Source organism: Bos taurus, unplaced genomic scaffold, assembly GCF_002263795.3.
Source record: "Bos taurus isolate L1 Dominette 01449 registration number 42190680 breed Hereford unplaced genomic scaffold, ARS-UCD2.0 Leftover_ScbfJmS_2306, whole genome shotgun sequence".
NCBI lineage: Eukaryota > Metazoa > Chordata > Mammalia > Artiodactyla > Bovidae > Bos > Bos taurus.
In genome coordinates, this window is record NW_020191382.1 from 1,966 (window position 1) to 21,374 (window position 19,409).

A 19,409-nucleotide genomic window follows, 5' to 3' on the forward strand; every position below is an offset into this window, starting at 1 on the left:
GCCTTCCCTCATTGGATCCAAGCTGCCCCATCCAGAGATTTCTAGTGTGTTGTCTCTGTTCCTCCCCCTTGATTTCCGAGGTGAAGTGATACTACAGCTCAGGATAGAAACACAAAGGACCCAGTGTGCTTGACATGCCAGTGTTGTGTTCACTGTTTCCCAGGCAGCGGTCCACCCTCACGTGAGCGTCTGGTCCAGGCAGGTTCAGACAAGGAGGGAGAATCCAGATAGACAGACTGGAGATGGTGCCGCTTAGAAACTGAGTGGGGAATCAAAAAACTTCCTGCTGCTCCTCACGGGCAGACTGTGAATGCGGGAGAGACGGGGTTTCTGCACGTTGCTCGTCTGACCCAGGAGAGGAGCAAACGTGGCCAGGATGGACAGATGCCAGATCCAGGTGACTTGCACCTCCTGGATACAGTCCAGCTGCACCATATTCAGGACCTTCCTGATACTGTCCAGGGGCATTGCAGAGATCATCTGCCTCTTACAGTACAGGTGTGTTCAGGCTTTTCTCTGAGCCACCCACCCGGGGAGGTAGGAGAGGAAGTTATCCAGGGTCCTTTTCTTCAGACAAAGGTCTGTGTATACTTTAAGGGAGCCAAGGCCTGCTGTGTCCTTGAGCTCTGCTCCACCACTGGTGCCATTCCTGAGTGTGAGCCCCCTTGAGTGCTGGCTCCAGACCACACGCTCCAGAAATTCTGGCCAGTATTCCATGAATCTAGCACCTGCAGTTTGCACCTCCTATGAGGACCAGGAGATTGACAGGGATGCATTACCATCCACACACACTGCAGCCACAGACTCAGAAATAGACCACAGGCGGCCTCTGTATTTCCCTCACGTCTCTCTCGTCACCTGCTTCCTCGCCGGCTCCCTTCTGTGCCTCTCTGTTCTCCAGCTCCCTTTCTCCCCCTTTCCTCTCCAGGTCTCCACTTCTAGTAGGATTAAGCCTCATGGGAAGGAGATGGGGCATGTTCTCTCAACCCTCCTTGCATCTTAGGCACCCTTACATATCAGGAAGGCATTTCTCACACTGAGCCAAGGCCTCTAAGCCTCTCCATTGCCACCCTCAGAGCCCTCGGGTCTGTCCATGGGTCGCCGAATTGGCCCACCCTAGAAGTCTCTTCCGGGATGCCCAGGACCCTATCAAGCTACCTGGATCTGGTTCCCCTGGAGTGAAACTTCTGGGCCAGCAGGACGTCAAGTGCTTCCAGCCCTGCTCATAAGGGACCCACATGAGGCAGGGCAATGAGGCCCTCCAGAGGGAGGCAGACAAAGGGACAGGCTTGCACCGTGATCCCAAGGTCTTGATGTGTCTACCATGGGTTGCATCCATGAAGAGGGGTGGGAAGAGCTCCCTGGGCAGAAACTCCAGATAAGAATAGACCAAGGCATCTTCCCTGAGCAGGTGCATTCTCTCCAGGTCCAGGAGCCTACGGGGGTTCTGAACACTCATCCTGACTCTGCTTCAGGAGGAATCCTGTGGAAAATGCCAGTGAGCATATCATCCATGTCAGGCCAAGCAGGAGCAGACCTAAGACAATCTCCCAACCCTTCAGAGGAATCTACTCAGGACTAAGGCACTGCTCTGGCAGGGGTGGACGTGCCTGTTAGGCCACATGCCATTCAGGCCTCAAGGGCACAATGATATAGCTCTTTCCCTACTGGATTCAGAACAAGCCTCTCACAAGTACCAATCCGGAGGAATGGCAACCACCAGCCCATTCAGTTCCATACGGTGCTTGGATTAATCCAAGTCCCACCTGGAAGTGGGCAGCAGGAATTCTGAAAACCCACTCCAGTCTTTATGAGGGAATGACGTCAGAGCATCATTTAGAGCCCTAAATCAATACGAGGAAGGTCATGTGGACCAACGCAGCCTCCATCCTCAGTTACCCCTAACATGAAGGCCATTTGTGTCAGAACTGTGTAGGTGAAACTCATGAAACAAACTCCAAAAAGATATTTTGAATACATATGTTACATGTCTTTACAAGATATTTTTAAATGATAGAAGTTAAAGCACTAATTAAAATGTTTGAGTTCAGGCAAAACTACACTGAGAGGCAAAATTAAACCTGAAACGTGTTCATTGGAAAGAACTGACTTTTTTAACAACTCTTCCTTCACTAGGGATACATGGCACCCTTCAAGATTAGCTAACCACTGGTAAGAGAAGAGAAGGCTTCCCTCATAGCTCAGTTGGTAAATCATCTGCCTGCAATGCAGGAGGCCCCGGTTCGATTCCTGGGTCAGGATGATCCCCTGGAGAAGGAAATGGCAACCCACTCTAGCATTCTTGTCTGGAGAATCCCATGGATAGAGGAGCTTGACAGGCTACAGTCCATGGGATCGCAAGAGTCGGATACCACTTGGCGACTAAACCACCACCACTAGTAAGAGAAGAGCATCCTTATATGAGGGTGGAAAACTTACTGCTCTAATGTGCCTGGTGGGATGCTCACAATTCAAACCCTGTGAGAACCCCTCTGATGTCTCCAGAGCCAGGAAATTCTGCACCTCTTCTCCAGTGCTTAAGACTTTTATAAGTCTTTTTGTTCTATCATCCCTCTGTCCCACTGCTAACCCAACCAGAACAGTATATCTGATTAGATTACAGAGGGACCATTGGATTGACCCTGATTGGATCATCGTACTTCTCTAGATTAGTTGATTGAATCATATACACATCACCAAACAGAGACTGATGGAGTAGTCAGGTAATCAAGGATCTGTTCACTGATTCACTTCACAAATATTTACTGTATTCTACTAATATGGACAGTTATATTCTTGTGGATCAAGCATGAAAGGGATTATTGATTCCTGCCCTTGGCCAAGAAAGAACAAAAGTTGACAGAATCATTGTTGGGGGAATTTTGGTCAAGTCAAAATTAGCAAAATGTCCTTGAGTTAAAACAGCTCATGAAAGCAGTAGTGTTGTCATCAAAGAAACCAAAATACACTCATTCTTGTATGAGATTCTCACTCAGGTGTTATGTAGGAAACAGGAGATTCTAAGCCTATTTGGGCAGCAAGGGAAGAGCTTTGGGGGATGTGATTGGTTTTCTAGGCCTAAGCCAAGCCTTCTCTGAAGGTGGACAGGTCAAAACCTCAGTGAGTTAAAGAGTGGTTCTGGACAGTTTGGAGCTGAGCATTCCTAAAGGGACATCATAAATGATCCCAACAATGGAAAGTAAAAGTTTCCTTTTCATATTTCTATTTTGAGAAACAGGTAAATTTAAATACATTACTCTGGGTGATATTAAGATAGCAAAATTGGGCTTCCCTTTGATTTAGTCGTAAAAAATCTGATTGCCAATGCAGGAGACATGGGTTTGATCCCTGATCTGGGACGATCCCGCATGACATGAGGCATATAAACCCGCTTGCCACAACTGTTGAGTCTGTGCTCTAAATCCTGGGAGCCGAAACTACTGAAAGTCAAGCACTCTAGAGTTTGCTCTGCAACAAGAGAAGCCACCTCCGTGAGAAGCCACCTCCGTGAGAAGCCTGCACACCACGACTAGAGAGCAGCCCCCTTGCCCCAGCTAGAGAAAAGCAGGAACAACAGTGAAGACCCAAGGCCACAAAAAGAAATGCAATAAATTTCAAGGAAAAGAGAGAGGCTCAGAGGAGACACTGTTACCTTAGAGGCTGTTCTTTCCCAGAGAGTTGAGATCAGCACAGCACACTGAGGGTGGGCACTGCGGGCTCTTTGGGAACTTGGAATCAGAGAAGAAACGAACCTGCTTCAGTCCCCAATAACCCTGCCATCAGTAACCTGACCAGAGGTTTTCTTTAAGTTGTGTTTTTTTGTTGTTGTTGTTGTTCTCACTGAGGACACTTTCCAGATGGCTGTTTCTCCCCCCATTTTTCAGGGGTCTTAGAAGTCAAATAAATCATAATTTCACTGGCCACTTTTCTACTGCATTTAGATGATTATTGTTTCCTCAGACCTAGCTAAATCCACACAGATTCTGATCAAGTTGACACCGTTAGGCCCAGAAATAAAATTCTGCTATTTCTATTCATAAATACCAACATCTTTTCTGCACTTAATACCGAAGCTCTTATGGTGTTAGCATACTACCTCGTTCAGGGATGACTCCCACTTTGAGATGCCTCATACAAGGATTTCTTTGAAGTTGAATGTCACATGCAAAGGGAGACCTTTTCTCCATCTATAAGAATTTTCCATGCCTCTCACGCACCCCAGTTATTTGATGCCTCAACAATTCTTATACACTTCTGACCACCAAGGTGAAGACTCCCTGAAGGGTGTTCTCTGTCTGAGTCACTTTGGGGAAGATTGCTTTCACCATATTTCTCTCATGACCTTTACTTAAAAAGCATTAAAATGGATTCTACTCATGACATTTTAAACATAAACATGATGAAAAAAATATATATGTGTGTGTAACTGAGTCACTTTGCCCTACAGTTAAGATGAGACACAATAATTTAACTAAAATTATTTTCAATTGTGTGTTTAAATTGTGTTTATTTTTAATTGTGTGTTTAAGTAAAAACACAATGATTTAACTATACTTCAGTAAAAACTTTTTTTAAAAAAACCTGGGACTTCTGAGGTGGTCCAGAGTTTAAGAATCTATCTTACAGTGCAGGGGATGCCAGTTCAATCCCTGGCCCAGGAATATGTCTCATGCCACAGGGCAACTAAGCCCATGAGCAGCAACCATGGGCCCATGTGTAGCAACGAGTTAAGCCTGTGGACTGGAGCCTGTGCTCCAAAACGAGAGACGCCACACAAGGAGAAGCCTGAGCCCTGCGATGAAGAGCAGCTGTGTGCACCACAGCTAGAGAAAGCTATGCAGCAAGGAAGACCTAGCACAGCCAGAACAAAATCAATCAATCAATCAGAAAATTAGTCTCTGAAGAAAGCTCATGGGCTGATATGGAGCTCTGCCACAGTGGCCAGATTCCAAGTTGGCCATTCTCGGGCATGCGGGAATCTGGGGGATATGCAGAAGGACCTTTCCTGCCTGAGCTGTCATCATTGTGCCAAAGAAAATCAGAGACAGACACGGGGTTAAGTGTTGAAGACAAATTTTATTCAGCATGATGACAATAGACTGCCAAATGGGCTTCTTTTGACATTCCTCCAGAATTTGGCTTCTCTAGCTCCCCTGTGGACTTGATGAATTACTGCCACCAGACCACAATTGATTTTCACTAATCATTATTTAATTTGTTCTAACTTGTTTTCAAATGGTTTATGTCTTGTATCTCTCTTCGCTGTATTATGAATTTATAAATGTAATGGGCTATATACCTTATAGCCCATCTACTTTATAAAATAGTGTCTCCTGCACTACCCAAGGGGAACCCATGCTTCTAACATAGTTAAATATCTTGAGGCTATCAATCACATTTAAAACCACATAGAGAATATTTGTAATAGTACATATCTAGAAGAGGGTACAGGGAAAAATATTTTCTGCATCATTATAGACTAGTAAGACAGGAGATCCAGAGAATCATAAGAAATCTCAAAAATACACAAGCAACTCCTACAGCTCAACTTCAGAAAAATAAATGACCCAATCAAAAAATGGGCCAAAGATCTAAATAGACATTTCTCCAAAGAAGACATACAGATGGCTAACAAACACATGAAAAGATGCTCAACATCACTCATTATCATAGAAATGCAAATCAAAACCACTATGAGGTACCATTTCACACCAGTCAGAATGGCTGCAATCCAAAAGTCTACAAATAATAAATGCTGGAGAGGGTGTGGAGAAAAGGGAACCCTCTTACACTGTTGGTGGGAATGCAAACTAGTGCAGCCACTATGGAGAACAGTGTGGAGATTCCTTAAAAAACTGGAAATAGAAGTGCCTTATGATCCAGCAATCCCACTGCTGGGCATACACACTGAGGAAACCAGAAGGGAAAGAGACACGTGTACCCCAATGTTCATCGCAGCACTGTTTATAATAGCCAGGACATGGAAGCAACCTAGATGTCCATCAGCAGATGAATGGATAAGCAAGCTGTGGTACATATACACAATGGAGTATTAGTCAGCCATTAAAAAGAATACATTTGAATCAGTTCTAATGAGGTGGATGAAACTGGAGCCTATTATACAGAGTGAAGTAAGCCAGAAGGAAAAACACCAATACAGTATACTAACGCATATATATGGAATTTAGAAAGATGGTAACGATAATCCTGTATACGAGACAGCAAAAGAGACACTGACGTATAGAACAGTCTTATGGACTTTGTGGGAGAGGGAGAGGGTGGGAAGATTTGGGAGAATGGCATTGAAACATGTAAAATATCATGTATGAAACGAGATGCCAGTCCAGGTTCAATGCATGATACTGGATGCTTGGGGCTAGTGCACTGGGACGACCCTGAGGGATGGTAAGGGGAGGGAGGAGGGAGGAGGCTTCAGGATGGGGAACACATGTATACGTGTGGTGGATTCATTTTGATATTTGCCAAAACTAATACAATTATGTAAAGTTTAAAAATAATATAAAATTAATTTAAAAAAAAAGAAATATTTTATAATGAATCTGCAGCTGATTGAGGGAGACAGTAGGGAGCCGAGAATAAAAATGGCCAACTATAAGTTATATGGTGTAAAGACATTTTATTATACATATTGTTATCTGATGTCAAAGCATGCTCTACTAGTCTTCCTCGATAGGGAAGAACAATAGTAGGCATGGGAATAAAATAAAACTCTTATTGACATGACCTAGCCTTCAAAAGACATGCTTCTGAAATATACTTCTGGTATAAACATAACAAAACCATATTTCATGCCTGTATGATTTTAGTATTTTTCTCATAGGAATATGCATATAAGTACCCACTCCTGACAGGATGTGCTATTGAGGACCACTGAGTGTATTTCCTTTGCTATTTGTATTAACCACCAGAACTAAGTAAGGAAACCATGAAGAAAAAAGATAACTAGGGAATGATGGAGTTTCAGATCATACACAACAGAGGGCTTCCACTCCACCAGTAACTGGAGATCCATGAGATGTAAATACAGAAAGCAGAATAATATCATGGATGGCATTTATCATTTACACGGAAGGTCTCTTTATTTCTGATCATTTCTACAAGTGTGCATACAGAAATAACTGGAACATGTGTGTCTCAGACTGAACCTTCCAGGAACTCAGTTTCATATTTGACTCTATAAACACATATCTAAAAAAGTCACATCAATTCCTCAAGTCAACACTCCCTTTTGGAATCCTGCACCCCTGCTGGATCAGGTTTTTCAATCACACTGAGCTTATATCAGAAACCAGGGCTGTGTTTTCCCTTCATAATGGATGTATGACCTAGATTTCAGTTTTCAAGTGTCCAGAAGAAAGCTTCTGATAGAAGCAACCGACTACACAGTGTATTACAGAATTATGTGTTGGGACTCAGATGACCACACATGTCATCACCACAGTAAGGACAGGGGCTGGGGCTAACCCAAATCTTCCTGGGACGTTCTAAGTATGTAAGGATCACCCTCAGCTTAGCCTTTATCTGAGCAAATCTTTCCCGGTGAAGGACACCCAGAGAGCTGTAACTCTCCCGAGGGGCTGGATAAAGCTCTAGATTTAAATCAGGGAGCCTGTCAGTATGATGCAGGACCCTCTCCAGGACAGCCATGGAGATGAGGTTTCCACACATGGTGAGGACCCTAAGCTGGGAGCAGCAGCTCAGGGCAGGCAGAAAGCCAATGAGGTGGATGTCCGTGATCCCACACAGGTTTAAGTCCAGTTCTTCCAGAGTGCCTGCAACTTTCTCCAGTAGAACTTGAAGGAGCTTGGGATTAAAGTCGGTCAGGGTGACGCCACTAAGATTCAGGCCCTTCAGCTGACAGATTTTTGGACACCAGGACAGATGGGTCAGGTCTGATTCTGTAAGCAGGCAGTTGGTGATTGAGATGTTGTCCAAGGGGGTCTTCAAGCACCTGGGGTGGAGGGGGGGAAGAAGCAATTAGATGAGGGAAAGCAAAGTAGCAGTTGAGTTCCGGAGGAGAACTCAATGATTGGCCCAAAGCTGATACAGGTCAAATTCCAGAATGTCCAGTCTCATTCTAGGCTGAGTCCTGCCATTTTCTTAGTATGACTGGATCACATTCACATGATCTTGAAAGCCGTCTTTCCTCATCTGTCAAGCAGAGTACAGTACACTCTATTTCCTTAGCAGGATGAATAGACATAATGGAATGCACTAGAACATGATCAGAGGAGAGCATAACACAAAGTGTCCATCAGGATGGACATCACTGAGTGTAAGTTCTGGGAGATGAGGTAAAAAATGCTTTTCATTTAGATCGCCACTCTGTGGGTGAGCTGCTGGTCATATACCTCTGGCCAGGTGAGGCTCTTGGCATACATGCAGAAAGGGGCTGCCGGTCTTTAGGGACTCCCAGCCCTATGACATCTACAAACTTTCTATCACTTTTTACATTCTTTTGGCTCTGCTTTGCTACCATCATCTCCAGAACCATGCATTTCCCATATATTAATTACCTTATATGCAGCAAAAGGCCACCTGTTACTGACTTGGACTTTAAAACAGGCTCCTTGTGGTCATGGGTTAGTGACCACAGAGTTTCTTTTCACAATGCTCAGGCTGATGTGATTTTCCCTCTTCAATGCCCCCTTCACTTACCTATACATAAATCTTCAGAACACAGAAATCTCTCCTCCAAGAAGAAATCACATACACACTTGCACTAGATCTAGGCCCCCTAACTTGTGGGTTCCCAACATGGTGTCCCTTTCCAGAGCTGCTTTAACCGATTCCCCCTACCTGGATTCCTGTGCTTCTGTAATACTGGGTTTCATGGTGGAGCAGCAGATGAGACACTTCCCTTGATATTCTACCATTGTGTCCACTGTTAATCAGCTGCTGGCAGAGCCTCACCTGAGCATTTGGTCCAGACGGCCTTCAAGGAAGAATGGAGCTTCCATGCGGAGGTCCCGGAGGTTCTGCAGCCGGAGGATCTGAGAGGTCAATTGCAGAAGATCCTGATGGTCCTGCTCCTCAACAGCAGACCCACGAATGCAGGAGAGAATGAGACTCTGAACGTTGCTCATCTGACCCAGGAGGGGAGCAAACTGGGCCAGGGTGGACAGCTTCTGGGTGAAACTCAGTTTCACCATCTGTACACAGTCCAGCTTCACCATCCTGAGAACTTCCTTCATATTTTCCTTGGACATTGAAATAATCTTCATCTTCTTACAGCACAGGTGTATGGAGGCTTTTCTCTGCTCCACCCACCTGAAGAGGTAGGTAAGGAATTTCTCCAGGGGCTTTTTCGTAAGACAAAGTTCTATGTACACTTCTAAGGGAGTCAAGGGGTGCCTTTTCCTGGACATGTCCTCAGCCACTGGAACCAGCAGTGAGCTGGAGGGCATGTGGCCCTTGCCTCCAGACCACATGTTCCAGAAGTCCTGGCCGGTATTCCTTAAGTCCAGCACCCGCAGCTTGCCCCTCCTGTGGGGAAACAGCAGATGGGTGGGGTGAGATTATTCAAAATCCACACTGAATGAACCCACAGCCTGGATGGAATGTTCAGGCAACATTCCATCTCCCCATGTGTGCTCTTACTTCACAGTCCTGCTCTCACCTGCTGTTGTTTCTTTCCTTTCTTGCTCCCTCTCCCCCAGTTCTTTTTTCTCTTCCATCCTTCCTATTATATATTTGTAAGGGATTTCCCAAAGTGATCTCAGCAATTCCTCTGAAAAAGCCTCTGAGCTTTTTCAGAAGCCTCTGGTCACCACTTGGTCATCCACTCTGCCTGGCACCATGTGTCTCTTCCAGGAATCCAAGACCCTGCCAGGCTCCCTGGATCTGACTCACCTGGGGTGAACCTTCTGGGCAAGCAGGACATCAAGGCCTTCCAGCACTGCTTGTAAGGTTCTTTGGTGAGGCTTTTGCATCAGGCTTCCCAGAGGCAGGCGGGCAAAGGGCCAGGCTGGCACCATAGCCTTCAGGGTCTCCCTGTGTCGGCCAAAGACGGCAGCCATGAAGAGTAGTGGGTAGAGCTCTGTGGGCAGAAACTCCAAAGTAGAGATGGCTAAGGGCTCGTCTCTCAGCAGGCCAATTGCTGCCAAGATCGCAAGTCTGGGAGGGTTGTGAACACTCATCCTGACTCTTCTCTGAATTGAATCCTGGGAAACTGCAAAGAGACAAGACATCCTTCTCAGAACAATCATAACCATCAGGGTAGTCTCTCTCCCCACACTTCAGAGAAATCAAATCAGGGCCACAGTCATTGCTCTGGCAATGATGAATCAGAATGGAAGACTTCGGTGTGTCTGGATTCCAGTCTGGGTTTGTGTCCCTAAGGCCAGAGCTCTCCCCATCCTGCCACTAGAGCAAGAATCTAACAAGTTGCAGGAAGGAAGAAAGCCAAATGGAGGCTCATCTGTTTCCATCCACTGCTTTCCTTAACGCATGTCCCTCTTGCACATCTGTACCAGGAGACTGAAAAAGCTGACTCTCTTTGTTTTTATGGTGGAAAAAAAAAAAAAAAGAATTATTGCTTAAAGCCCAAACTATGGGGACAGGAGTTCATGTAGAACACAGCTTCCATCCTCAGTTCCCAAAGTCAACTTAGCTGGGAAAGATTAAGGAGATACTTGTAAAGGGAATGCCATTTGTGTATAGAGCAAAAACCTTAAATGTCAAGAAACAGCATGTCAAACAGATGTCTTTAAAAAGAAAAACTGCTGGTTAAGACTTTTAAATAATATAAACCAAAGCACAAATCAAAATGTTTAGAATGGAAGCATGGTACTGGATGCTTGGTGCACTGGGACGACCCAGAGGGAGGGGAGGGGAGGGAGGAGGGAGGAGGGTTCAGGATGGGGAATGCGGGTATACCTGTGGTGGATTCATTTTGATATTTGGCAAAACTAATATAATATTGTAAAGTTTAAAAATAAAATTAAATTAAAAAAAAGAAATATTTAGAAGAAAAATCCAAATATATACTGAATATACTTGATAAAGGAATGGAAAAGTAATAAAGATTTGATAATAAAAAAAAGAAGAAAAATAACATGTATTTGTTAACATAAGAGCATCTAAATATGTACAGCAGATATTAACAGACATTGAGGAAGAAGCTGACAGCAGTACAATGATAGGAGGAGAATTTAATAACTCATTACACCAATGGGCACATCATCCAGACAGTACATGATGATTCCCATTGTACAGAGGAGCGACTGAAGCTTGGGTTGGTTACTGGTCTCGCCCATGGTGAAACAGCCTATATTTGGAATGGACAATGTCACACCCAGTTCTGCTCACCCCTAAAATGTCCACTTCTTCATTTCTGCAATGCTAGATCATAGAAGATTCCAGTTGGGCCAGATGGAAACCCTGGAGGATTAAAAAAAAAAAAAAAAAAAGAATACTTTGAGGCAGAAAGACAGATTTAAATTTAACCTAAAGAAGAGAAAAAGGTAAACTCTCCATGCCATGTCAAACTGCATTATACCATTCATTGCATGCCTGCCATTGGCAGAACATCCCTCACTGAGGTTAACTCACCAGGTCTGATGTGGTCGGGGTAGGGATGCTGCTCAGACCTCAGACTTGATGGAGAACACAAGGAGTGACTCCAGAGCGAGAAGTTTCTGCGTCTATTCTTTGGTGCTGGGGCATTTTATGGAACTTTTTAAACCACATCTTCTCTCCTTTCAACTGCTAACTTCCAATCAGTAGGCATTACCTGATTGGATTCCAGAGCATCCCTCCATCCCTCAGGTTCATCCTGATTGGGTTACTGCCAGTCTCCAGATGAACTGATTGAGTCAGATCATCATTCATGAAAGAAAACGAATTGGGGGAGGGGGAATCTAGGACTTATTCAGTGATTCACTATATAAAATTGATTGAGTTTTGTTAATATGGCCACTGAAATAAAAAGATGCTTACTCCTTAGAAGAAAAGTTATGACCAACCTAGACAGCATATTAAAAAGTAGAGACATTATTTTGCATGAAATGTTCCCTTGGTATTTCTAATTTTCTTGAAGAGATCTCTAGTCTCTCATGCCCTATTATTTTCCTCTATTTCTTTGCATTTTTCACTTAAAATGGATTTCTTATCTCTCCTTGCTCTTTTCTGGAACTCTGCATTCAGATGTATATTTTTCCTTTTCTCCTTTGCCTTTCAGTTCTCTCTCTCTCTTTTTTTTTTTTCCAGCTATTTTTAAGGCCTCCTCAGACAACCATTTTGCCTTTTAGCATTTCTTTTCTTGGGGATGGTTTTGATCACCACCTCCTGTACAATGTTACAAACCTCTGTCCACAGTTCTTCAAGCACTTTATCTATCAGATCTATTCCCTTGAATCTATTTGTCACTTCCACTGTATAATCATGAGTCTTCCCTGATAGCTCAGTTAGTACAGAGTCTGTATGCAATGCAGGAGACCCAGTTCCATTCCTGGGTCCGGAAGATCCACTAGAGAAGGGATGGGCTATCCACTCCAGTGTTCTTGGGCTTCCCTTGTGGCTCAGCTGGTAAAGAAATTACCTGAAATGTGGAAGATCTGGGCTTGATCTCTGTGTTGGGAAGATACCCTGGAGAAGTGAAAGGCTCCCCACTCCATTATTCTGGCCTGGACAATTCCATTGGCTGTATTGTCCATGGGTCTCAAAGAATCGGACACAACTGAGTGACTTTCACTTTTTTGATTTAGGTTAGACCTGAATGGCCTAGTGGTTTTCCCTACATTCTTCAATTTGAGTCTGAATTCGGCAAGAAGTTCATGATCTGGCCACAGTCAACTCCCAGACTTGTTTTTGCTGGCTATATAGAGTTTATCCAATTTTGACCACAAGGAATATAATCAACCTGTTTTGGTATTGACTATCTGGTGATATCCATGTGTAGAGTCTTCTCTTGGGTTAATGGAAAGGGTGTTTGCTATGACAGGTGTCTTCTTTTCACAACACGCTGTTAGCCTCTGCCTGCTTCATTTTGTACTGCAAGGTCAAACTTGCCTGTTACTCTTGACTTCCTACATTTTCATTCTAGCCCCCTATGATGAAAAGGTCATCTTTTTTTGTTTTTAGATCTAGAAGGTCACATAGGTCCTTATACAACCGTTCAACTTCAGCTTTCAGCGTTAGTGGTTGGGGCATCAATTCAGTTCCGTCACTCAGTCGTGTCTGACTCTTTGTGACCCCATGGACCACAGCCAGGTTTCCCTGTCCATCACCAACCCCTGGAGCTTTCTCAAACTTATGTCAATCACTGGACATGTCCATGGTTGGGGCATAGACTTGGATTATTTTAATGTTGAATGATTTGCCTTGGAAAAGAGCCGAGATCATTCTGTCATTTTTGAGACTATACCCAAGTACTGCATTTCAGACTCTTTTGTTGACTATGAAGGCTACTACATTTCTTCAAAGAGATTCTTTCCCATAGTAGTAGATATAATGGTCATCTGAATTAAATTCGCCCATTCCTGTCATAGCTGAAGGGATGAGAAGGACTCCTCCAATTGTCAGATCACATAAATGTTGGAAAAGGCTGTGATGTTAGTGGAAATGTGGAAATTTCAAAATTCAAGGTGCTGATGTTCCTCTGGGATCACAGTTACCATGAGATCAAAAAGAAGAATGTTTTAAAGTTTAAATGAATTTTCTGAAAATAACTCAAGGCCTGATATGGAAGCTAAAAAAGTGGTCAGACTCCAAATTGGTCATTCTTGAGTATGTGGGAATCTAGGGGATACTTGTAGAACGCTTCCTGCCTGAGCACTAATCAGCTGAGGGAATTGTTTCCAAGGAAAATCAGACACAGAAACAGGTGTAAGTGGCTACATCAAATTTTATTTAGGACAATGATAATACAGATAAGGATAGCTTAGCATCTCAGGTCATCCAACTTCAACAGATACAGGTGGTAGGGACTCACAATTCAGAAGCAGTGTGTTTCTTGGCTGGTAATTTCCTATGAGGAGGAATCAGGTCTGCAAAGGATCTTGGCTGAACCAAACTAGTAGATTTTTTGCTGAGGGCAGCCCAGATGAACTGGATACTAATAGTGGGCAGTGAGGAAGTTTGATCAGATTCTTGGGGAGACCAGATATCAAGATCAGATCAGATCAGTCGCTCAGTCATGTCCAACTCTTTGTGACCCCATGAATCACAGCACGCCAGGCCTCCCTGTCCATCACCAACTCCTGGAGTTCATTCAGACTCACGTCCATCAAGTCAGTAATGCCATCCAGCCATCTCATCCTCTGTCGTCCTCTTCTCCTCTTGCCCCCAATCCCTCCCAACATCAGAGTCTTTTCCAATGAGTCAACTCTTCGCATGAGGTGGCCAAAGTACTGGAGTTTCAGCTTTAGCATCATTTCTTCCAAAGAAATCCCAGGGCTGATCTCCTTCAGAATGGACTGGTTGGATCTCTTTGCATTCCAAGGGACTCTCAAGAGTCTTTTCCAACACCACAGTTCAAAAGCATTAATTCTTCGGCGCTCAGCCTTCTTCACAGTCCAACTCTCACATCCATACATGACCACAGGAAAAACCATAGAACTAACATCCAAAAAAGATGTCCTTTTCATTATAGGGGACTGGAATGCAAAAGTAGGAAGTCAAGAAACACCTGGAGTAACGGGCAAATTTGGCCTTGGAATACGCAATGAAGCAGGGCAAAGACTAATAGAATTTTGCCAAGAAAATGCACTGGTCATAACAAACACCCTCTTCCAACAACACAAGAGAAGACTCTATATATGGACATCACCAGATGGTCAATACCATAATCAGATTGATTATATTCTTTGTAGCCAAAGATGGAGAAGCTCTATACAGTCAGCAAAAACAAGACCAGGAGCTGACTGTGGCTCAGACCATGAACTCCTTATTGCCAAACTCAGACTTAAATTGAAGAAAGTAGGGAAAACCACTAGACCATTCAGGTATGACCTAAATCAAATCCTTTATGATTATACAGATATCAAGAGTGGGTTTTTTTGCTGAACGGACTTAGAATAATTATTCAAACTGGATTTTACAAGGAAGCCGTCTGATAATTCGAGGAGAAGGATCACGAGCCTGAATAAATTTTGGTGAAACAATGCTTTCCCTGCCTCACTTGTGTAACCCAGTGAGCAGGTGCATCTAGCGGGGACTCGGTAGACATTCTCCCTCAGTTCCACTTGCCATCTCCTCCTACACTTTCCTTTGGAGACAATTATTTCACTTGCCATGTGAGTAAACAAAGGTTATTGCAGCCCAAAGGCCGTCATCCACTGCAGCCCCAAGACAGTGTGCCCTGAGGGCAGTTCAAGGAGGAGAAGAAGGTCGGTGTCCTGAGGTGGTACCATGAATGTCACATGGATGACTTCAATAAGACCAGACTCCTGCCTCTTTCCATACAGAGAAAAAGAAAAAGAAAAAATTCTCTGGTGGTCCAGTGATTAAGAATCCACCAGTCAGTGCAAGGGATACAGGTTAGATCCCTGGTCTGGGAAAATCCCACAGGCTGCAGAGCAACTAAGCCCAAGCCCCACAAGCACCGGACTGGGGCCTGGGAGCCGTGACTACTGAAGCACACACACCCTGGCACCATGCTCTGCAACGAGAGAAGCCACCAAAATGAGAAACCAGTGCATTTCTACTAGAGAGTGGCCCCTGCTCACCACAACAAGAGAAAGGCTGTGCATAGCAAGGAAGACCCAGAACAGCCAAAATAAGTAAATTTTAAAATTAGAGAAGTAAATAAATAAAATTTAAAATGCATGAAAATTAGTGAGATTATCATTTTTATCATGTGCAATAATTCTTTGATATTTTCTGATTTTTTTAACACCAAATGATCTTATATACTGTAAGGTAAGGTAAGTCACCTCAGTCATGTCTGACTCTATGCGACCCATCAGGCTCTCCTTATAACTTTTTTTTCCTCCTTATAACTTTTGAACAGTTCCTTCGAGCTATCTGAGAAGCCACCTTTCTGCCTATAATCTGTAGTCACCAAATAAAACATACTTCTCACCTTTTAGGTTGTGTATTTGTCATTTGATACGCTCTTCCGAGAACTTTTCCCAACACACATGTCCTGGCCCCACTCACCTGAGTTCCAGGAGTTACATGGAAACTGCCAATGAAAACATTAGCCACTCCCTGAAAGTAGAGAGAGATTTTATTTGGTAGCAGTGTTTAGGACCCAAGCCCAGGAGACAGAATCTCAGTTGCTCTGAGAAAACTGCTCCAAGAAGGCAGGAGGGGGAGTCATGTGATAAAATTTGTAAAAAGGGAGAGGGTAGTCTGAACATCAAAGATTGTTGTGGTTCAGTCACTCCGTCTGACTTTGCAATTCCAGGGGCTGCTGTAAGAAAAATCAGATTTCAAGTGAAGGAATTTAGCATACTGCATATGGGAAGATGCAAGCCTCTGGGCTCACTGAATTCATTCCTTTCATATGCACCTCAGCTCTCTGGGGCCAAATCCTGTTCCCTTGTTCAACTTAAGGAGTGGTAGATGCCCCAGATGGCTGCTTCTTTCACCCTCTGAGCTCCTCAGAGATCACCATGGGGAGCAGTGACATCTGTTGGATTGGAGGTCTGGGAGCCCTCATTCACATTTGGATGCCAGAAATCTCTGGTGACTGTGTCATTTCTTGTTTATTGAAATGGCAAGACATGTCTTCATTTCATAAAACTTTCTGTACCTTCTATTCAATAATATTGTGAACCAAAAACTGCTCTAAATATAATGTCTACATCCTAAAGGAAATCAGTCCTGAATATTCATTGGAAGGACTGATGCTGAGGCTGAAACACTAATACTCTGGCCACCTGATGCAAAGAACTGACTCATCTGAAAAGACCCTGATGCTGAGAAAGATTGAAGGCAGGAGAAGGGGACCACAGAAGATAAGATGGTTGGATGGCATCACCGACTCAACAGACATGAGTTTGAGGAATCTCCGGGAATTAGTGATAGACAGGGAGGCCTGGTGTGCTGCAGGCCGTGGGCTCACAAAGGGTTGGACACGACTGAGCAACTGAACTGAACTGAACTATTAAAAATATCCTTGGAAATCTTTCGACTCAAAATTTTATTGATCTACATATTTTTTAAAGAAACAATTCTTGTTCATTTATGGTTAAATCAGTTTTTAAATCACATTTGTTTTTTGAGTTTTCTAAGCAAGTACAATATTTTTTAAATTACCCACATGACTTCTTAAAAATAGTATATTGCCTCAATTAACTTTAGAGTGTTTTCTATATAAACCACTGTGCAAATATTTATACTCAATGATATTACCGGAAGACACCATTTTTTAAATATGTATTTATTTAATTATTTGGCTGCCCTGGGTCTTAGTCATGCACACACGATCTTTGATCTTCCTTGTGACCCTCTGTGTGGGTATTGTGTGTGTGTGTATGCCTGTATATGTTCAGTTTGCTCCAACTCTTTGTGACCCCATGAACGGTAGCCCACCAGGCTCCTCTGTCCATGGAATTTTCTAGGCAGGAGTACTGGAGTAGGGTATCATTTCCTTCTCCAGGGGTTCTTCCCGACCCAGGGATAGAACCCATGTCTTCTGTGTCTCCTGCATTGGCAGGCAAATTCTTTGCCACTGGGCCACCTGGGAAATCGGAGTGATCATTCAGTTGTGGCATGCAAATACTTAGTTTCAGGATATGAAATCTAGTTTCTTGACCAGAGATTGAACCAGGGCCCACTGTGCTGGGAGCATGGAGTCATACCCACAGGATCACCAGGGAAGTTCCAGGACAGCAAGGTTTATTGAAAATTCTAAAGTATACAGTCCTGATTACAAAACGGATTTTTATTGTGAGGTGCTGTGGCCAGGGAAGCAGGTAGGGATTGAAAGTGGTTGATGCACAGTTTGGGGAAAAGAAACTAGAGACAGAATTAAAGTTTCAAAGATGGAACTGGGGGACTCAAGACTTCTTGGATCAAGAGCCCTATTCTTTGGGGCCAGGTCACTTTTTTTTAGTGTCTCAGCACACAGAAAGTGTCTGTTGTGCTATGATAAAATCAGTCCTGTGTCCCTGATCACATCTCCCATTGCTATATTTTGCTTTTATTCTTTTCCCATGGGGTTTTTCTCATGGCTTAGCCAGAGCAACAGGTGGCTGACTATTAACCCCTGCACTCTGGTCTGATCTACAAGCAGCTGGCCTAGAGACCTGAGGCTCAGAATGTCTATCACTGAAGATGAATCCAGTCTTTCCTACTCCCTCCCATCCCCTGCCCCCACCCTCACCCCCACCCCCGCACTGGCTACTGGAACAGTCTGGATGAATCCTGACTCATTGGTAAGCACATGTAATATATGAGTCCAGTTTCAGCATCCAGGTTTTTCTTTCCTCTGTTGTAAACAACAGTGGTTGAGTTCAAGGGATGAAGACTCATGCTACTCATGAGGAGGGAAAAGACTGTAAAAAAAAAAAAAAAATTGTGAGGTGCTTACATAATAATGAGCTCTTGTTCAACAACTCCAGAGCCCAGCCCTCAACAGGCAATATCTCATTTTGTGAAAGTCACTCAGTCATGTCTGACTCTTTGTGACCCCATGCACTATACAGTCCATGGAATTCTCCAGGGCAGAATACTGGAGAGGTTAGCCTTTCTGTTCTCCAGGGGATCTTCCCAACCCAGGGATTGAACCCATCTGAATTGCAGATGGATTATTTACCAGCTGAGGCTCCAGGGAAGCCTAAAAAATATGGAATGCTTCATGAATTTGTGTGTCATCCTTGTGCAGGGGCCATGACAAACTTCTCTGTATTGTTACAATTTCAGTATATGTGCTGCCAAAGTGAGAGCAAATATCTCATTGGATCCTACTAAAAATCCCATAAACTGGTACAATGCATCATTATATTCACTGTGGGGGAACCAAAGATCTGCCTAAGGTCCTCTAAGCCCTATATCCCCTTCCATCAGTTCAGAAACAACTGCAGCCTCTGAATCCTTAGCAAGGAAAAACTTTTTATTTGTCTCCATTAGTTTAGACACACTGTGAGGGTTAAATTTATGTGTCAACTTCACTGTGAGTTGAGATGCCCAGATCACAGGTCAAAGATTAACACTAGGACAATCTGCAAGGGAACTCCTGGGAGAGATTAGCATTGAAATCAGTAATTGAGTCAAGACATCAGCCCTCACCAGTGTGGGTGGGCATCACTTTATCATCTGGGGGCTTGGATGGAACAAAGGCAACTGTTCGCCTTCTCTCTCTTCTTGGCCATGAATACTGGAGCTTCTAGCTCTTGAACCTGGAAACTCCGTACATACACAACTGGCTCCCTGGTTCTCAGATCTTTAGTTTTGACTTAGAGCTACACCATCACTTCCACTGCTATCCAACCTTAAGA

General features: G+C 43.8%; 1 protein-coding gene and 1 non-coding gene across 2 annotated transcripts; both read right to left on the minus strand.

The window, feature by feature from the left end:
* Positions 1–297: 297 nt before the first annotated feature.
* Positions 298–10,160, minus strand: LOC112445657 (PRAME family member 8-like; the record flags this gene model as incomplete). The annotated part of the gene is made up of 5 exons (XM_024989141.1): positions 9,874–10,160; positions 8,935–9,507; positions 7,525–7,972; positions 530–744; positions 298–454 (listed from the first exon to the last, which is right to left on the minus strand). Coding segments are annotated over exons 1-5 (1,680 nt in total), but the record flags the coding sequence as incomplete, so codon positions are not given.
* An 8,591-nt stretch (positions 10,161–18,751) lies between these two features.
* LOC112445658 (U6 spliceosomal RNA) lies at positions 18,752–18,860 on the minus strand. The gene has a single exon (XR_003033741.1). It is a non-coding gene; the product is annotated as a U6 spliceosomal RNA (small nuclear RNA).
* Positions 18,861–19,409: the final 549 nt, after the last annotated feature.